Source organism: Sceloporus occidentalis, unplaced genomic scaffold, assembly GCF_023333645.1.
Source record: "Sceloporus occidentalis isolate IW3139 unplaced genomic scaffold, rSceOcc1.0.p SCAF_5, whole genome shotgun sequence".
Taxonomy (NCBI): Eukaryota; Metazoa; Chordata; class Lepidosauria; order Squamata; family Phrynosomatidae; genus Sceloporus; species Sceloporus occidentalis.
Window position 1 is genome coordinate 82,668,812 of NW_028316985.1, and position 15,296 is coordinate 82,684,107.

The 15,296-nt window shown below is 38.9% G+C and overlaps 1 protein-coding gene across 5 annotated transcripts in view; it reads right to left on the reverse strand.

Moving 5' to 3' along the window:
* Positions 1-15,296, reverse strand: part of KMT2E (lysine methyltransferase 2E (inactive)) — an 81,584-nt gene that overhangs the window by 6,187 nt on the left and 60,101 nt on the right. For all 5 annotated transcript variants that reach the window (XM_089524560.1, XM_089524559.1, XM_089524561.1 and 2 more), the window contains 8 exons: positions 11,209-11,373; positions 9,381-9,689; positions 7,553-7,804; positions 7,044-7,188; positions 6,301-6,554; positions 3,933-3,989; positions 2,040-2,609; positions 432-721 (listed from right to left, as the gene is read on the reverse strand). In XM_089524560.1, coding sequence (XP_089380686.1) covers positions 432-721; positions 2,040-2,609; positions 3,933-3,989; positions 6,301-6,554; positions 7,044-7,188; positions 7,553-7,804; positions 9,381-9,689; positions 11,209-11,373 — 2,042 coding nt within the window. The remainder of the gene's footprint in view (positions 1-431; positions 722-2,039; positions 2,610-3,932; positions 3,990-6,300; positions 6,555-7,043; positions 7,189-7,552; positions 7,805-9,380; positions 9,690-11,208; positions 11,374-15,296) is intronic.

Genomic DNA, 15,296 nt, shown 5'->3' on the forward strand with positions numbered 1-15,296 from the left:
ACATTTGCTGGGGTTAGGGGCACAGGACCCTGTGGATGTGGGGAAATCGCAAATAACAAAAACACCATGCTTTTGCCTGACAGAACACCTCTCTAGGAATCTCTAGGTCCTCCAGTAAAACTCTGGTCAACATCTGCCAGACACTGACCACAGAATTGCACTGGAGGAGCTACAAAGGCCTAGTGGAGTGTTCTCTCTAGGAATCTCTAGGTAGTGACACGTTTGGTTAAAGCTGACTACAGAGTTGCACTGGAGGACCTAGATATTCCTAGAAAGAACATATTAATCGTGAATAATCAAATCCACAAATTTGGAGGGACGAGTGTACTGTATTTTGAACACTTGGTCACTTATATTATTCAGAGTACTGTATATTCAAATATCTCCATTAAACTGTCACTTTAATAGCCATGTATTTCCAAAAGGCTTACCACTGAACCTCTGGATCATTCTTTTCACTTGAAACTTCTTTTGATAAAGAGGAGTTTTCAGTTTCCTCTGAAGAGGCGCTATACTCAGTGGCTGGCAGTGGCAACGATAGGCTAGTAGTATGTTCTCTCTCCACTTGTTCCCCATTTTCACTGCTGTTATATCCATCAGTGGCAGCATTGTTTCCTCCACTAGCAGCATGTGGTGATATGGAAAGAAGGGGAAAGCTGTCTGTCTTTGAGCCACTTTTTCTGGCTTCTCGTTGCCTTTTACGATATTCTAGAAGTGACACCTATAGAAAGAACAAATGAAATTATTATTCCTCCCAATAGCTCACATTCCTTCACATGCCAAATTGAAAATACAGTTTGCATTACTGATGAAAAACAGTGCAACTTAGATCTGGATTCAAGGATGTGCTAGTTTGGGGGACTGATCTATGCAAGGCACAGAACAGCCCTTGCATGAGGTGACATGCCTTTCAAGAACAAAATGCATTGTCTATAAAGAGAACAATCTAAAATTATTTTCTAGCAGCCTGAGCAACTTCTTTGGGAATCTGCAACACAGGTTAAATGAGACAGTAGCAATATTCACCCTCTTAAATGTTAGTAATTCCACTGCTATTCTGATTGTGTTTACATTGTTTAGACTGTAATTCACAATATGAGCCAGATGCTCATTTGACTATTTTACAGTATTTGTCACACACCTTTGCTAGCTTCCCTTAATCCAAAACCATGTCTCTGACCTACATTTGCTCTCATGCAAGCAGAACTCATTTTGATGTCTACAAGGTGGTGGGCAGAGAGGCTTCCCCCTCACAATTCCTCTTTCTCACTGAAGGATCCAGAAGTTTCCCCAACCCTCAGAAACAGCTTCTCAAGGGGCACAGTCAGCTGCAGTGACAAATGAAATGGAAGTGGAAAAGCAATGGAAGCAACTATCTTTTATACTGCTACTGTAATCACATAGTTCTTTGGAAATTCTCAAAATGGCTTGCAAGAGATCTTCCATTCAGGCATTGAGTAAATCCACACTTCCTTAGCTTAAGCAATACTAAAGTTATTTCAAACCATTCTCTAGTAAGTCTGACTTCAGTGAGAGATATTCATGAAATTACACCCCCCCCCCCCCAAAAAAAAAAACAGTTAACAAAACAGATTTTTCAAGCCAGGAGAGAAAACGTGTTTAGGATGGGATTACTGAAACCAGGGCTAGCAACACTGACTCCTGGAAACAGTTTCTGTGGTTCCTGCTATGTTGCCTTGCTGCAATTAACACTGCTCATGAAAATCAGGCCACTGAGTCAGAAGCCTACACAAACCCAAACAGTGTCATGGCTCCTTATGGGTACCAGGTGGTCCACTGTGTCTCCCAACCCACACAGGTTACAGATTCCTGCTTTAAATGATGAGCCCAATCCAATGATGGTCACTGATGCTGGTACCTGTATGTCTCTTGGGCCATCTGGTTAAGTATCCGAGACTTAAAAGTTTGAAAATATGTCTTTTGTAAATATATTACAGGACTGTATTACTAATTTTTTTCACATGGCATACGCACACAACATTTTTTTTAAAGAAATGAATTATTCTTAAGACTATAACCTTTTTCTTTTGTGGAGGGTTTTGGGGCATGCAGTTTCCATCCATCAAGTTGTCACTGTTGACAGACCTTCCAAAGCCAGCTGCAAGTCCATCTTCAGAAGTACAAAAAACAGGTGCTTCCATGAACATGCCTCTAGCATCATCTGGAATCAGGCACTTTGACTCGTTTATTCGGAATCCACCTCCTACCTCCAACTGGTGTGAAGGCGTTAAGTCCCTCAGATTAGAATTCATTGAGAAATTTACACCTGTCCTGTCGGGACTCTTTACCCATGTAGGATATACTGTTCCTCGCCCACAGTGCGCACTTTCCAGTTGGCTGTTTGCATCAGTTCTCTCATGGCAGGGGGGTTCTAAGGTGTTATGCAGTGCACTTTGATCAACTGCTTCAAGTCCCAACTGAAGGTCTGAGGTGACTTCCTTTTCTCCTGAACATTGCCTTCCACCATCATTCCTACTCCTTGGACTGGAATAACCAATAGTCTTTATTTCTTGCAGACATATTTCTGTAAGATTGGAGTTTCTGAAAGAGTTGAGCGTCAGCATTGCTGATGATGACCGGTCATATCCCTACATAAAGAGGAGAATCAAGAAATATAACAGTAATTGGGCAAAGTGAAAGAAAATGACACCACAATGGGATTCACACATGACACTCGATCTATAGTTCATATAAAACCACAGGTTCACATGAAATGCAAATGGACCTTATATTTATTGAAAATTATTTATATGCTGGTATCTGACACTGCAGAGTTTCAAAACAGCCCCAAGTATTGCAATACATAATCTCATTTTTGAGGACTTGTGCCTTTAAAACAGACACAGATGTGTCATCTCTGATGGGTATGCCCATTCATATAGAACAGAATCCTAATACTGGCTAAAAATACTCAGAATTACAGGATGTATGATACCAATTAAATACAACATACTTGGATATTTGGAAAACACGAGTTTGGGGCAGAAGACTGATTCATTTATTCTAACAGATTACAGTATGCAAATTAATATATTTTAACACAAAAAGGACCGATAAATTTAGATTATTTAGTTGGATGGAGACTATTGTTTCTTGAGGTTTCCTGATGACCACAGTGAAATACCATATATACTTGTGTATATATCGACCTCACACATAAGTCAAGGGCTGATTATAAGGGCAAAATCATGGATTTTGATACGATCCGTGGATAAATCAAAGGTTAAACACAGGGTCATGTAACAAAGGATCTAAACAGGGGAGGGGAGAGCACCACTTCCCTCCCTCCTTCTCCTCTCTGAACTTCTCCCAAGGGTCAGAGTCTGGGCATGCAAAATGTGGATACAAACCTCCGATTTCTTTCTCCTTCCTCCATCCCCACAACTTTTCCAAGGCTCACGGCTTGCAAAAAGGGGACTCAAACCTCCAATTTCCCTCCCTTCCCCACAACTTTCCCCAAGGCTCATAGCTTGCAGAAAGGGGGACACAGACCTCTGATTTTTCTCTCTCTCCTCCTTCCCTTCTTCACCAGCTTTCCCAAGGCTCAGGGAGCAATATTACCATACTGACCCATATATAAGTCGACCTAGGATTTTGAAGCCCATTTTGGGCTTAAATGTTTTGATTTATAGACGAGTATATACAGTAATCAATTTTGTCATAGCTGACATTTGGTAAATGATACAAACTGGCTAACAGCCAGTCACACCATTGTTCATCACTGCCCACACTAACTGGGAGGAGCTATCTAGGGTTTAATGTTACCACATTTTCCCAACTCTGCCTGGAACTGATCCAGAGACCGTCTGCATGCAAAGGATTTGTCCCATCATTGAACCGCAGTCCTTACACCAGAAATGAATATTAATGTTTGTGCAGATAGAAAATGACTTTCTAAACATGAACCTTACCTCTTGATTATACGTTCGTCTCTTAACCTCTGGGGAACTGTCAGGTGAAGAAATATTCTGTACCAACAACAAAACAATTTGATGATTTTGAAGAGATCAAATTATAAAGGCTTAGGGCAGAAATTGTCTAAGTTACTTCTGATACTGTTTCTAAAAAGCAATTTTGCAACCATTTGTGTATTGTCTCTTTTATACTGATGCTTTCTAGTTCGAACCAATGTACATATGAAAGCAACTCTCACACTGACACACTTCCCCATTTAAATAATTGAGAAATATTAATAAATCAATGCAAAATCACAATTTATGCTAACCATGCTTTATGGTCTAAACCATGCTGCATGGTATATAACCCATCACAGATTACTATTTGAAGAATTAGGTACATGCAACCTGGGCTTACCCTCCCTATTTTTTGTTGCTTCTCACCTTCCCTTTTTGACACAGTGCCTGTTTCATGGACATTCAAATAAGTGAGGTGGCATTCAAATAAGGGAGAAGCTATGGCTGTGGGTTCAGACATAGTATACAGTCAGCCACAATTTAAACAAGTTATAATTTTTAAACCAACAACAAACCATGGATTCTGACTGCAATTTATGGCTGTTGAACAAATCATGGTTTGCAGAGAAGACTTTGGACATTACAGTAATCCAGATTTCAACAAACCATACTATCGTTTGTCAACATGTGCAAATATGATCACTATTTTCAATCCTTTTAGACTTGAATTATCTTGAAAAGAAATGTGGGGCCTTGAACTGCAGAACCAGACAAGTTTCACAACTTGGAAACATTAAACTGTTCCTCTATTAACTTTAAAATAAGTGGGTAGTTGTTTGAGTTTCCACTAGTTCACCACTTCATCTACAACCTTCTGTACCATACGATAAACCATTTCCAAGAGTCCTTTAATCTGCAATGGGCTGGATAGGAAGAGTGTCTGTGGAAAGACCCTGCTCTGTAACCATACTGTTTTTTTCCAGGGCTGGGAAGTAGTAGTGATTTTGGGGGTTATTCCTTGTCCTACTCCAGAGTAAGATATTTTTTTCTTAATGTTACTCCTACTTCCACTCCTGTACACCTACTTCTACTCCCCGGCCCTGGGGAAAAGCCCTGGTTGCTTTGCAAGGATGGTGTGTGTGTGTAAGTGTCTCTCTTTGCTCCCAGTCCCTTCCCCAGTGCAATACACAAAATGTTTTTTTGATATTTCCATGTACAATATAAAAACAAGAATAAGGAGTAACAAATAATTTTTCTTACCTATTCCTACTCCTGTAAAATCCTCTTACTCCTTTATCCTTACTCCTACTTCCCAGCCCTGTTTTTTTCAACAAAGTCGAGTTTATAATTTAATCATACGTTGACCTCAACTTACGCCAACCCAACAGCTCTGATAAGGTTCTGCAGACTCAGGGCCATGTCCTCCTTGATTAAGTTTAACCATGTAGTATATAGTCTTCCTCCTGCCATCTACCTTTCCAAGCTTTATTGTCTTTTCTAGTGAGTCATGCCTTCTCATGATGTGGCTGAAGTTATGTCAGCCTCAATTTAGTCTTCTTGGCATCTAGGGAGAGTTCAGGCTTAAACTGTAATGGACTCATTTCTTTGTCTTTTTAGGTGCCCACAGTATCTGCAATATGGTATTCAGCACCACATCTCAAATAAGTTGATTTTCTTTCTATCAGCTTTTCTCAATGTCAAGCTTTTGCATCCATACACAGTGATGAGAAATACAATGGTATGGGCAATCCTAACTTTAGTGTTTAGTTGCGTATCTCTGCACTTCAGAATCTTGTCTAGTTCTTTCACAGCTTCCCTTCTCAGTCCCAGTCATCTGATTTATTGACTACAATCTCCTTTCTGATCAATGATTGATCAAAGGAATGGATTTCTTTTTTTTTTAAACTATTTTAATTTCCCCATTGTCTCCATTGAAAATATTAGAAATTCATAAATAAGACTTTCTATTATTTTAGGCCATGACCGTTCCTAGATTAGTCTTTAAGAACCTATATTTAGCAGTCTCTTTCTTACACTGGTCAACCAGGTGCCCAAGGGAAACCTACAAGCAGGAGATAAGGGCAATAGAGCCCTTCAACCATGTCCCCTGTAAACTGATGTTACGAAACGTATTGCTGCTCATCCTAGACTGATCTTGGATAACTATCACCAGCAGCAGCTACTGGCAGTTCTATTCTCCTTGCCGCTGTCTAATACTTTCAAACGCTACCAGAAGTAATAACTATCACCATCTTCCCATGTTTTAATAATTTTTTAAAATAAAATTTTCCATAAAATTTTAAAAACTTGCCTTGATGGCATGCTGACTGAACTGAGAAGAGAATAATACATAAAAAAGGCTCACCTCAAAGTGCATTGAATTTCCATGTGCACATGGAATTACTGGAGTAACAGGAGAGTAAATGGGCTTATAGCCATTTCTACAGTTTTCATCATCTGCTTTTATTCTAGGAGGAGTAGCAAACAACATTGGATCTGAGGCAGAAAAATCAGCATGGGTTGGTGTAGCATATGGAGAGGGAGTAGGTGTAGATGTTTCTGAATAGACAGAATCCAACAGCTGATATAATCTTCGTTTTTTTAGTGGTGTAGTGAGGTCTGTGTGTTAAAACAGGAAAGACAAAAACATTCTTAATTTTTTATTTATTTATTGATGCCTTAAGACTTTAATTCAATCCACTATTAAATCATATTATTAACTAAGCATGAAAAACAGATCAAAATTAGCGTGAGATAGAAGCAAATGCATCTGCTTTCAAAGTTAACACTTGCTGATTGTGAAGAAAAAATATGACTCAGAACTGTGCTCTGCTATTTATCTGCAGTCACTCACAATATACTTGGAGTGAGGAAAGTGTAGACCCCAGTCCCAATATTGTAGGATGCCATGCAAGACTTCCAAACATCCCATACTACAACAAAGGAGAATTATGTTTTTCAGGCAAATGCAAAACAAACAAACATTCCTAAAACATCCAGGCATGAATACAATGGTTTGGACAGATTCCCACCTCCAACCACAATTCCTGCAAGTCAGAACAGGGTTAGAGAAGACTGCCAGCAGCACAGACTAAAGAAGACCTTTACCTGGTAAGGAACAGCTGTCATTCAATAATAGCGGGCTTCTGCTTTCACCATTGATTGCAGGACTTCTAGATCTTTCGTGACATGGTGAATTAAAATTATCTACGACTACTGTGTTTTCTTCTTCCAGCGCTTGCTTTAACCATCGCTGCAAAATAGTATTTTAAATAATTAAAACCACTTTTACAATACCAAGTCTGATTTATTTACCTCATTTAGCAGGGGGTGTGAATTATGAAGCCTTCCTGATGTTGTTAGACTGCAAGTCCCAGCATTCCTTACCATAGGTTTATGATGGTCAGGGCTTCTGAAACTTGCAGTCCAACAATATCTGGAGGGCCACATGATTCCCATCTCTTACAAGTGTCAAAAATGGCCTAGAAAAATAAAAGAGCCAGAAATGCTACCGTGTAAAGCTTCCTTTATTAGTATCTCTCTTCTAATCAGTAAAATTAATATTCTCAATACGTTATTTGTGTCAATTTCCAGTGGAAGAAAATAAGATACATTACCTTCTTACAAGAGCCAACGTTTTCCACAGGTTCTTTTCTCCGCCGTTTTTCTGATAGGAACGGTGATGTAAAACGAATATAGTGCTTAGGGGTAGTATATACATGTGGGCTGTAAATGAGACCTGGTAAAGAATTCAATTGTGTAGCCAAAACCTCAGGATCTGTCGTTATACGCAGAGGCCTTTCTGAAAGGCTATCTATAGGTTTGCCAGTCTTCTCACTCTTCTCACTCAACCATTCATCTACCAAGTGCTAAACAGAAAAGAGAAAAAGGCAGAGTAAGATGTTCAATTTCATCCAAAATTCAGCAGCAAGGAAGCACATTGCTCTAATGCTTTACCTTCAAAAAGCTAGTTTTGACTTTTAAATCTCTATCAGCCTAAGGTGCTTGAATGCCTTCCTCCAATGAATCACTCCAAGCCCTTAGGTAAGGACTAAGATTCCTGCAGCTCTCCAGATGTTGTTGGAGTGCAAGCCCCAGTGTTCCTTGCCACTGGCGATCATGCAAAGTCTGGTAGAATGTGTAGGCCAACATCTGGAAAGCCACCCAATTCCCACCCTCAACTCGATTCACCATCATGAGGCCTTGTTCCATGTTTCCCCACTCAATATAGTGGGGGCAAGTGTGACTTAAGACCACTGTGGGAGACCTGTCTGTCTTCTTTGGTTTTGGTTCTGGTGGTATGCCAACATAATTGCCCATTTTTTGCTTCTATGTTTCTTTTAATGTTACTGTGCTGCTAAGTTATATTAATGATAATTTCAAATTTGTTATGCTATAACTATTTGATTTGTTTCTATGAACTTATCATATGAATTTTAATTACGATGCCAGAATATATTGCTACTCTGATACATTGCTTCCCTTCCACATAGCACTTAACAAAGGACAGCCAAGGACATTTTAGGGTATGAAGTACTGGCATTTACTGTGAAGTCATACTCTTTGATGTACAGAGGAGCAAATCTGCCTCCATTTATCCTGCCTCTGATGCTGTGTGAGGGGAATAATCCATGTGATTGTGGTTTGCTCCTCTGTAGCACCCAGAGAATGGGAGGCCCATATGCATGCCCAGTGCTTCCTCCTCCCCAATATCAAAGAAGAGGACATTGGGACTTAACGTAAAGGTGCCTTCTGAAGGGTGAGAGCACTTGGAACAGAGGGGCAGGAGGGGCAATAGCAAAAGAAACTTTCCTCTGGTTCTTCTCCAGTTCTGACAGAGTTGCATCATACTGTGAAGAGAGACCCAGGCAAAAGGAGAGCACAGAAGAGGAGGGAAACAGGTGCACCAAGAGATGTGACAGTCAATGCTGTAATGACAAAGGGTAGGAAAAAAGCACCCAAGAAGCTCATCAACCACCTCAACGATGGGGCTGGATGATGCATTTGGACTTCCCCAAAGGGAATTTTTACAGTATGCATCAATGTGCTCTTCCCATGAGACACCCAGAAGATTAGGCGATACTCAAGTTGGTGAAAAGAAATGAAAAGGGAGTCTCTTCTTGAGAATGGATCTGATATAAAACTGACCATGTTCTTGCCAATTTTCAAAATATATTCCCAGACTGACAGGGCCCCAGCTTAAGGTTATAATTACAAGAAAAGCCATTTTAAATAGGTCAACGTGAAGAACTGCTCAAGGATGGTTACATAAGAGAGTTGAGGAGAAGGTGTGGGTTCCAAGACAAACAGCAAATGAGAGGGGACTTATCTGGCAGTCCTGAGAAAGCATTTTAAGTATGAGTGAGAGCACAGACACCTCTGCACCGCTACCCTGCTTCAATGCAGTAACAAGAAATACAAGTTTGAGTTTAGAAACACATATACCTTTTTTGTTTTAGGATATTTAGTAGGGCATTTATTAAGTGCTGGGGCTTCTGGTTCAGGAACTATTTCAGCAACAGTTGTCTCCGTTTCAGGCTCAGCTGAAAGTGCAACATTTTCAGGCTCATTGTGCTGTGAGCTAACTTCCACATCAGGAGATGATGGTTGAATATCTGAACACATGCTAACAGTTCTGTGCCGTCTCCGCTGCTGGCCAATATGAGTTCTACTTCGAGAGAAACTTTTTCTCTGTTTTGTCCTATTGACTTTGGCAGGGGTTGGCTTGGTGGCAGTTTCCTCTTTTGCTGGTTCCTAGTAAAATATAAAGATGTAGCAAATTCAGATCAGATTAAACACATGCTTTATGAATATGATTTTCAAATTAGGAGAAAAATGAATAAATATTTAAGATATTTTTTTTCTATTTTATGGTATGGATGTGCATCTGCCTTTGTTAGTGTTACTTCTCCTGCTTTGCCTTTACCCACTTGGGGTTAGCATATCTAAAAGATCTTCTCCTTCTATGCCTGGAATTTGAGATCCATAGCAGAAGCCTAGTTTCTATTCCAAGAGGTTAGGTTGGTAAGTATATAAGACATGTAGGGGCATCCTGCCTGTGGAACATCCTCCTCCAGAATGAGAGTTTGGCTCCATCCCTTTGACATTTTGTTTGTTGTTGTTCTACACCTTCAAGTTGTTTCCAACTTATGGCAACCCTAAGGTAAAGCTATCATGAGGTTTTCTTGGCAAGTTTCGTCAGAGGGTGTTTGCCATTGCCATCCTCAGAGGCTGAGTGTGACTTGCCTAAGGTCACCCAATGGGTCCTCATGTCTGAGCCAGGATCTGAAACCTGGTCTCCAGAGTCATTGTCGAATGCTAAAACCACTACACCATGCTGGTTAGCCAAATTAGTTTTGTAGAGCCTTTGCCTTTTATAAGTGGTTTGGCTTTTCTGATTTTTTAAAATTTTATTTTTCTGATTTTTAGTTACTTGTGCTTTTTAAAATGATCTTTTGGTTTGGAAGGTTTTAATGGCTGGCATCCATAGTTTTTTGTGGGTTTTTCGGGCTATGTGGCCATGTTCTAGCAGAGTTAGAACTGCTAGAACATGGCCACATAGCCCGAAAACCCCCCCAAAAACGATATTTTGGTTTGTTTTTAAAGTTTTGCTTGTTTTATTTGCTCTATATTGCAAAGAAGCTTGCCAATATTAAGAAGTGATGAAACAAATAGTGTTTAGCAACCATGTTGTGGTTATGTGATTTAATGATAAAATTGCATAATTCTGAACAAGTTTGTATTCCTGTCGATAATAATTACATCCAGCAATGTCAATTTTTAACAATAGATGAGGTAACATCAGTTATTAATGACAGTCTCTCTTATTTTGGTAATATGGAAAGAATATGGAACAGTTTTAGAAGAAGTGATTTCCATAAGGAGTCACAAAGGTCTATTCCTTTGGGTCTATATTAAACTTCAGGAAACTGAATTGTCACTGGACCCTACTTATTAAACTAGCCCTGATGGTGCAGTGGTTAAATGCCTGTACTGCAGCCACTCACACACAAACCATAAGGTTGCGAGTTCAATAACAGCCAGGGCTCAAGCTTGATCCAAGCTTGCATCTTTTCAAGGTAGCTAAAATGAGTACCCAGCTTGTTGGGGGTAATTAACTTACAGTTGTAAACCGTTTAGAGACTGCTTAGGCGGTATGAAACTGCTATTGCTAATGCTGTCATATTAACAAAGTCAATGAAACTAACAACATGAAGTTTTGGAAATTAATTCTTTAAGCCATCTTAAATGTAGTAAAATTTTATGCAGCTACCTGAACAAATTCAGTATCATTGATGATCTGTGCATCCTTGCATTCTGATTTAATTTCAGTTTTAGCGGTACTGATTCTTTCCAAAGCCTGCTCTCTTCTTTTTTCTCTTTTTTCTAGCCGGGCAAATGCTTGAAGGATGGCTTCCATTTTCCGTTCTTCTCTGGTCTGAAGAATTTAATAATATTAATTTTAAAACACTCCATATCCTCAAGAGAAAATGATTTAAAAATGCTAAAGAGATATCAATATACAGTATATTCCTGTAAGAGTCAAATTCAGCAAAATACATTACAAAATCAGTGTGGTCATCATACATTAATGTTGGACACTCAGGAATTGCACTGTGTTTTGAATGCGCAACAAAAGAAAATAGATTATGCATGCACCTGCCAAGAAAAAAATGCAACAGGTATCAATTAGTATATCTACCATATCTTAACATAGTTTATAGTCAATGCCTTACACTGAAGTGGCAACATTAACTAAGGACTAAAACTCAAAACAGTTCATTTAACTTTACATTTTTTACAGCTATTCTATTTAAAAAAGTATTCAGAGAACATTTCTGTACATTTCCAAATGAAAAAAAATATGTTATTTTTATTGCATCATATTTGATTTTCCATAAGTACAGTTGTTTTCATAATTGGAAAAAGAGTTTTGAAACATGTTGAAAAGGGAACAATAGCTTTTAAAAATATACTATTTTATGAATACATGTTTATAATTTTAGATTATTAATGTGATTTTGCAGATTAAGTGCAGTCAGACTGTGCTCAGTGCCAATAGTCTGAATAGAGTGCCTGTGTTGATGTGCAGGGATGGGGTTCTTAGGGCATAGCGAATAGATTTAATCAATCCTGCCAGGCAACTTCACATATCACCAGCACATGAAAGTCCTATTCAAACTGGTAACTCCCAGTTTTATTCGTGAAAAGCTTATCATCTCACTCACCATGTAAGTATCATGTGATACAGCAAAACATGCAAATAGTTGTTACAAAGAATAAACACAATTAATTAAAGGATGATACCATCATTTAAGATAGAAAGGGCTTCAATATGCTATTCATATACCACCAATAACTCACTAGTTCCTGCATTTTTATCCAGTGCTCATGACTTTCCAGCCTACATTATTACTCTTTCATGAAGAGAAAAGAATGAAGGGAAATACAACAAAATGCACAAGCAGCGATACCATTTTTGGGTCAACTCCAAAGCATAAAATATATTATGCAAGCTTTCAAAGCATCAGGCAAAGATGTTAAAAATCATGCAAGAAAAATGTGGTGATGATGTTAGAGTCACAGGCCTACATTCTTCTGTCTGAAATGCTGTCAGTTAAGATAGTACTAAAGGATTTCAATGCCATCTTAACTGACAACATCTCAGACAGAATGTAGGCCTTTGATTCTAACAGTGTCATCATTTTTCACCTGTATGATTTTTAGCATTGCTGCCTGATGAAGAAGCTAGTGAAGTTGCAAAAGCTTGTATAATGTATGTTATATTATACCAAAATGTATCACTGCTCATGCATTTCAAATTTTGTTGTATTTTGCTTGCAAAGGCCACATGACTACCCCTGAATATTTTTTATAACATAGGGAAGGGAATGAAAGTAAATTATCAACTTCATATGAAAAGATACTAAGGCATATATCTTTCAGGAACAGATGACTTTATGCTACGAAAGAATTAAATAAAATTCCCATAAAATGAAGAGACCAGGATCAGGATCTATGTGGTCTTACAATCCAGGCTACGACCGCTTGCTCTCCAGTCTGTTAGCCCCATGCGCCACCACTGGGTTCCAATCTATGTGTTCTGAACAAAGCTTTAACAGTCTGAGCTTATTTTAGCAAAAACATTTCAAGTATTTTTTTTGTTTGTTTTTTAAATAGAGGAAACCAAACATCTCCTTCCTGTACTGTGCAATTTGTACCTGGTCAAAGATGTTAACATTTCCAACAGACAGGTTTGATTTCTTGCTACAAGAGCAAGCAAGCACTCAGAAATCTTTTAACATCATTCTTACTTTGTCCTATCCAGTTGGTAAGAGTCGTGTTCCTCTATCCCCTTTGATGTTTATTAACCACTACAGTATTTTTCAAGCACATTTTAGTCCTTTTTTTCCTGAGCACAATCCACTCTCGGCCCAACCAGCCAGCTGAGCCAGGCAACAGGCAAAAGCTACAGCTGAAAGGAGAAGAAATGCCCAAGCCAGCCCTTCCTAAACCTTAAGAGAGAGAGGATATAGGATGAAATAACAGAATGGCACATTACAGAGTTTATTTTCCTCTATTCTGTAGCCAAGAATCAGAAATCTTTTAACATCATTCTTACTTTGTCCTAGCTAGTTGGTAAGAGTTGTATTTCTCTATCCCCTTCGATGTTTATTAACCACTATTTTTCAAGCACATTTTAGTCCTTTTTTTCCTGAGCACAAACCATTCTCTGCCCAATCAGCCAGCTGAGCCAGGCAACAGGCAAAAGCTACAGCTGGAAGGAGAAGAAATGCCCAAGCCAGCCCTTCCTAAACCATAAGCGAGAGAGGATATAGGATGAAATAACAGAATGGTACATTGCAGAGTTTATTTTCCTCTATTCTATAGCCAGGCCACAAAGAAAGCTTTTCCAAGGGTAAAGGATAATAATAATTCTTCTCCATCATTTCTCTGCAAAACTGTTATCTATTCTTTCTACTTCATTATCCTCTTTCCTCCCAGATAATAAATGCATTACATGTAATGTAAAACACAATTCAGACTTTTGATGCCACTATCTGTGATAACACTATTTTCAATTTTCTGTCCATAAAAGGCGTGAAGATCCATAAGCCCCTGAAGCTGCACTCATACACATCAGGATCAATGAACGTAGCTCTCTATATAAAGTAAAAACTTCTACTCCTGGCCCTAGAGGAAAAATATTTTTTTCCAGTTTTAGTGTGTGGTGTGGAAGAATGTGCGGTCAGACGTTTTCCAAAGGCTGCAACATGGATTTGTCCTTTACTACACTGGCTGATGACCTCAAATTAATCTAGCGTCAACACTACCTGAGTAGTTTATAGTGCTAAGGACCACCTTGAAATCCTTCAGCAACACAGGGAATACATGCTACTTCCACCATACATACCCCCCCTTAGCATCAGTAGGTTTCCTTCAGAAAAGGAATTACTGGAATACTAGATGAGTGTAAACCGTTAATGTGGAAGACAAGACTTTTACAAAAGGCAATATACTAAATCACTGACAAGATGTCTTAGGTTATATAATACCAACTCTCTTCTGAAACATGACATTCTTCTGCTAGCAGACATCACACTACCAGTCCAAAAGAATATTAGGCCTATAATACAACCAAATTATAAAAGATTCTTTAAAAGAAGTGCCAAGAAGACTGAGGCAACTGAAAATGCAAAACTCTTACATGTTTGGCAGAGCAGGACAGACCTTTAATGTCTATAGAACAAATAGGAATTTCTTCTACATTTTACAGTTAAGTGTGCCGTCAGCATTTTGCTCAGTTAATAACTACAGGAAAAAAAATAATCACTTTAGCAATTACACTTTCCATGAAAGTGTATGTTTAGAAGTTGCCTGAAAACTCTAATCCTGGCCAGAGAGAGAAATCACTCTCCTATTGACTAACAGGATTGTGACACCATCCCTCTGACCTCACAGCAACTGTGGATATATGGGCAGCTTATTTTGTTGGTCATTCTTTCCTGCCTTCAGACTCACCAAATCTATCAAGCTCTTTAGAAAAGCAAACTGAAGACTTTTAGATGGGAGGAAGCTGGAGATTCCATCTCCAACTATTGTTACAGAGCTGGTACTTTCCCCCTTTCTCTCCTCTTTTTTCCTAGTCAATTTTTTACTGCTGCTTCTAGATAACAAAATTCCTGCCTTCCCACAATAGACCTATGTAGGATCTGAACATTTCAGCTATTATCTGAGGGAGAAGGAGAGACCAGGTGGAATCTCTGGAAGTCTCATTACCCCTATCTCTGAAGACTCTATAGGAGGTGGTGAGCAAGAGGCAGGGGGAAAGTATGCAGGGAAAGGGTTTCCTAACCTGAG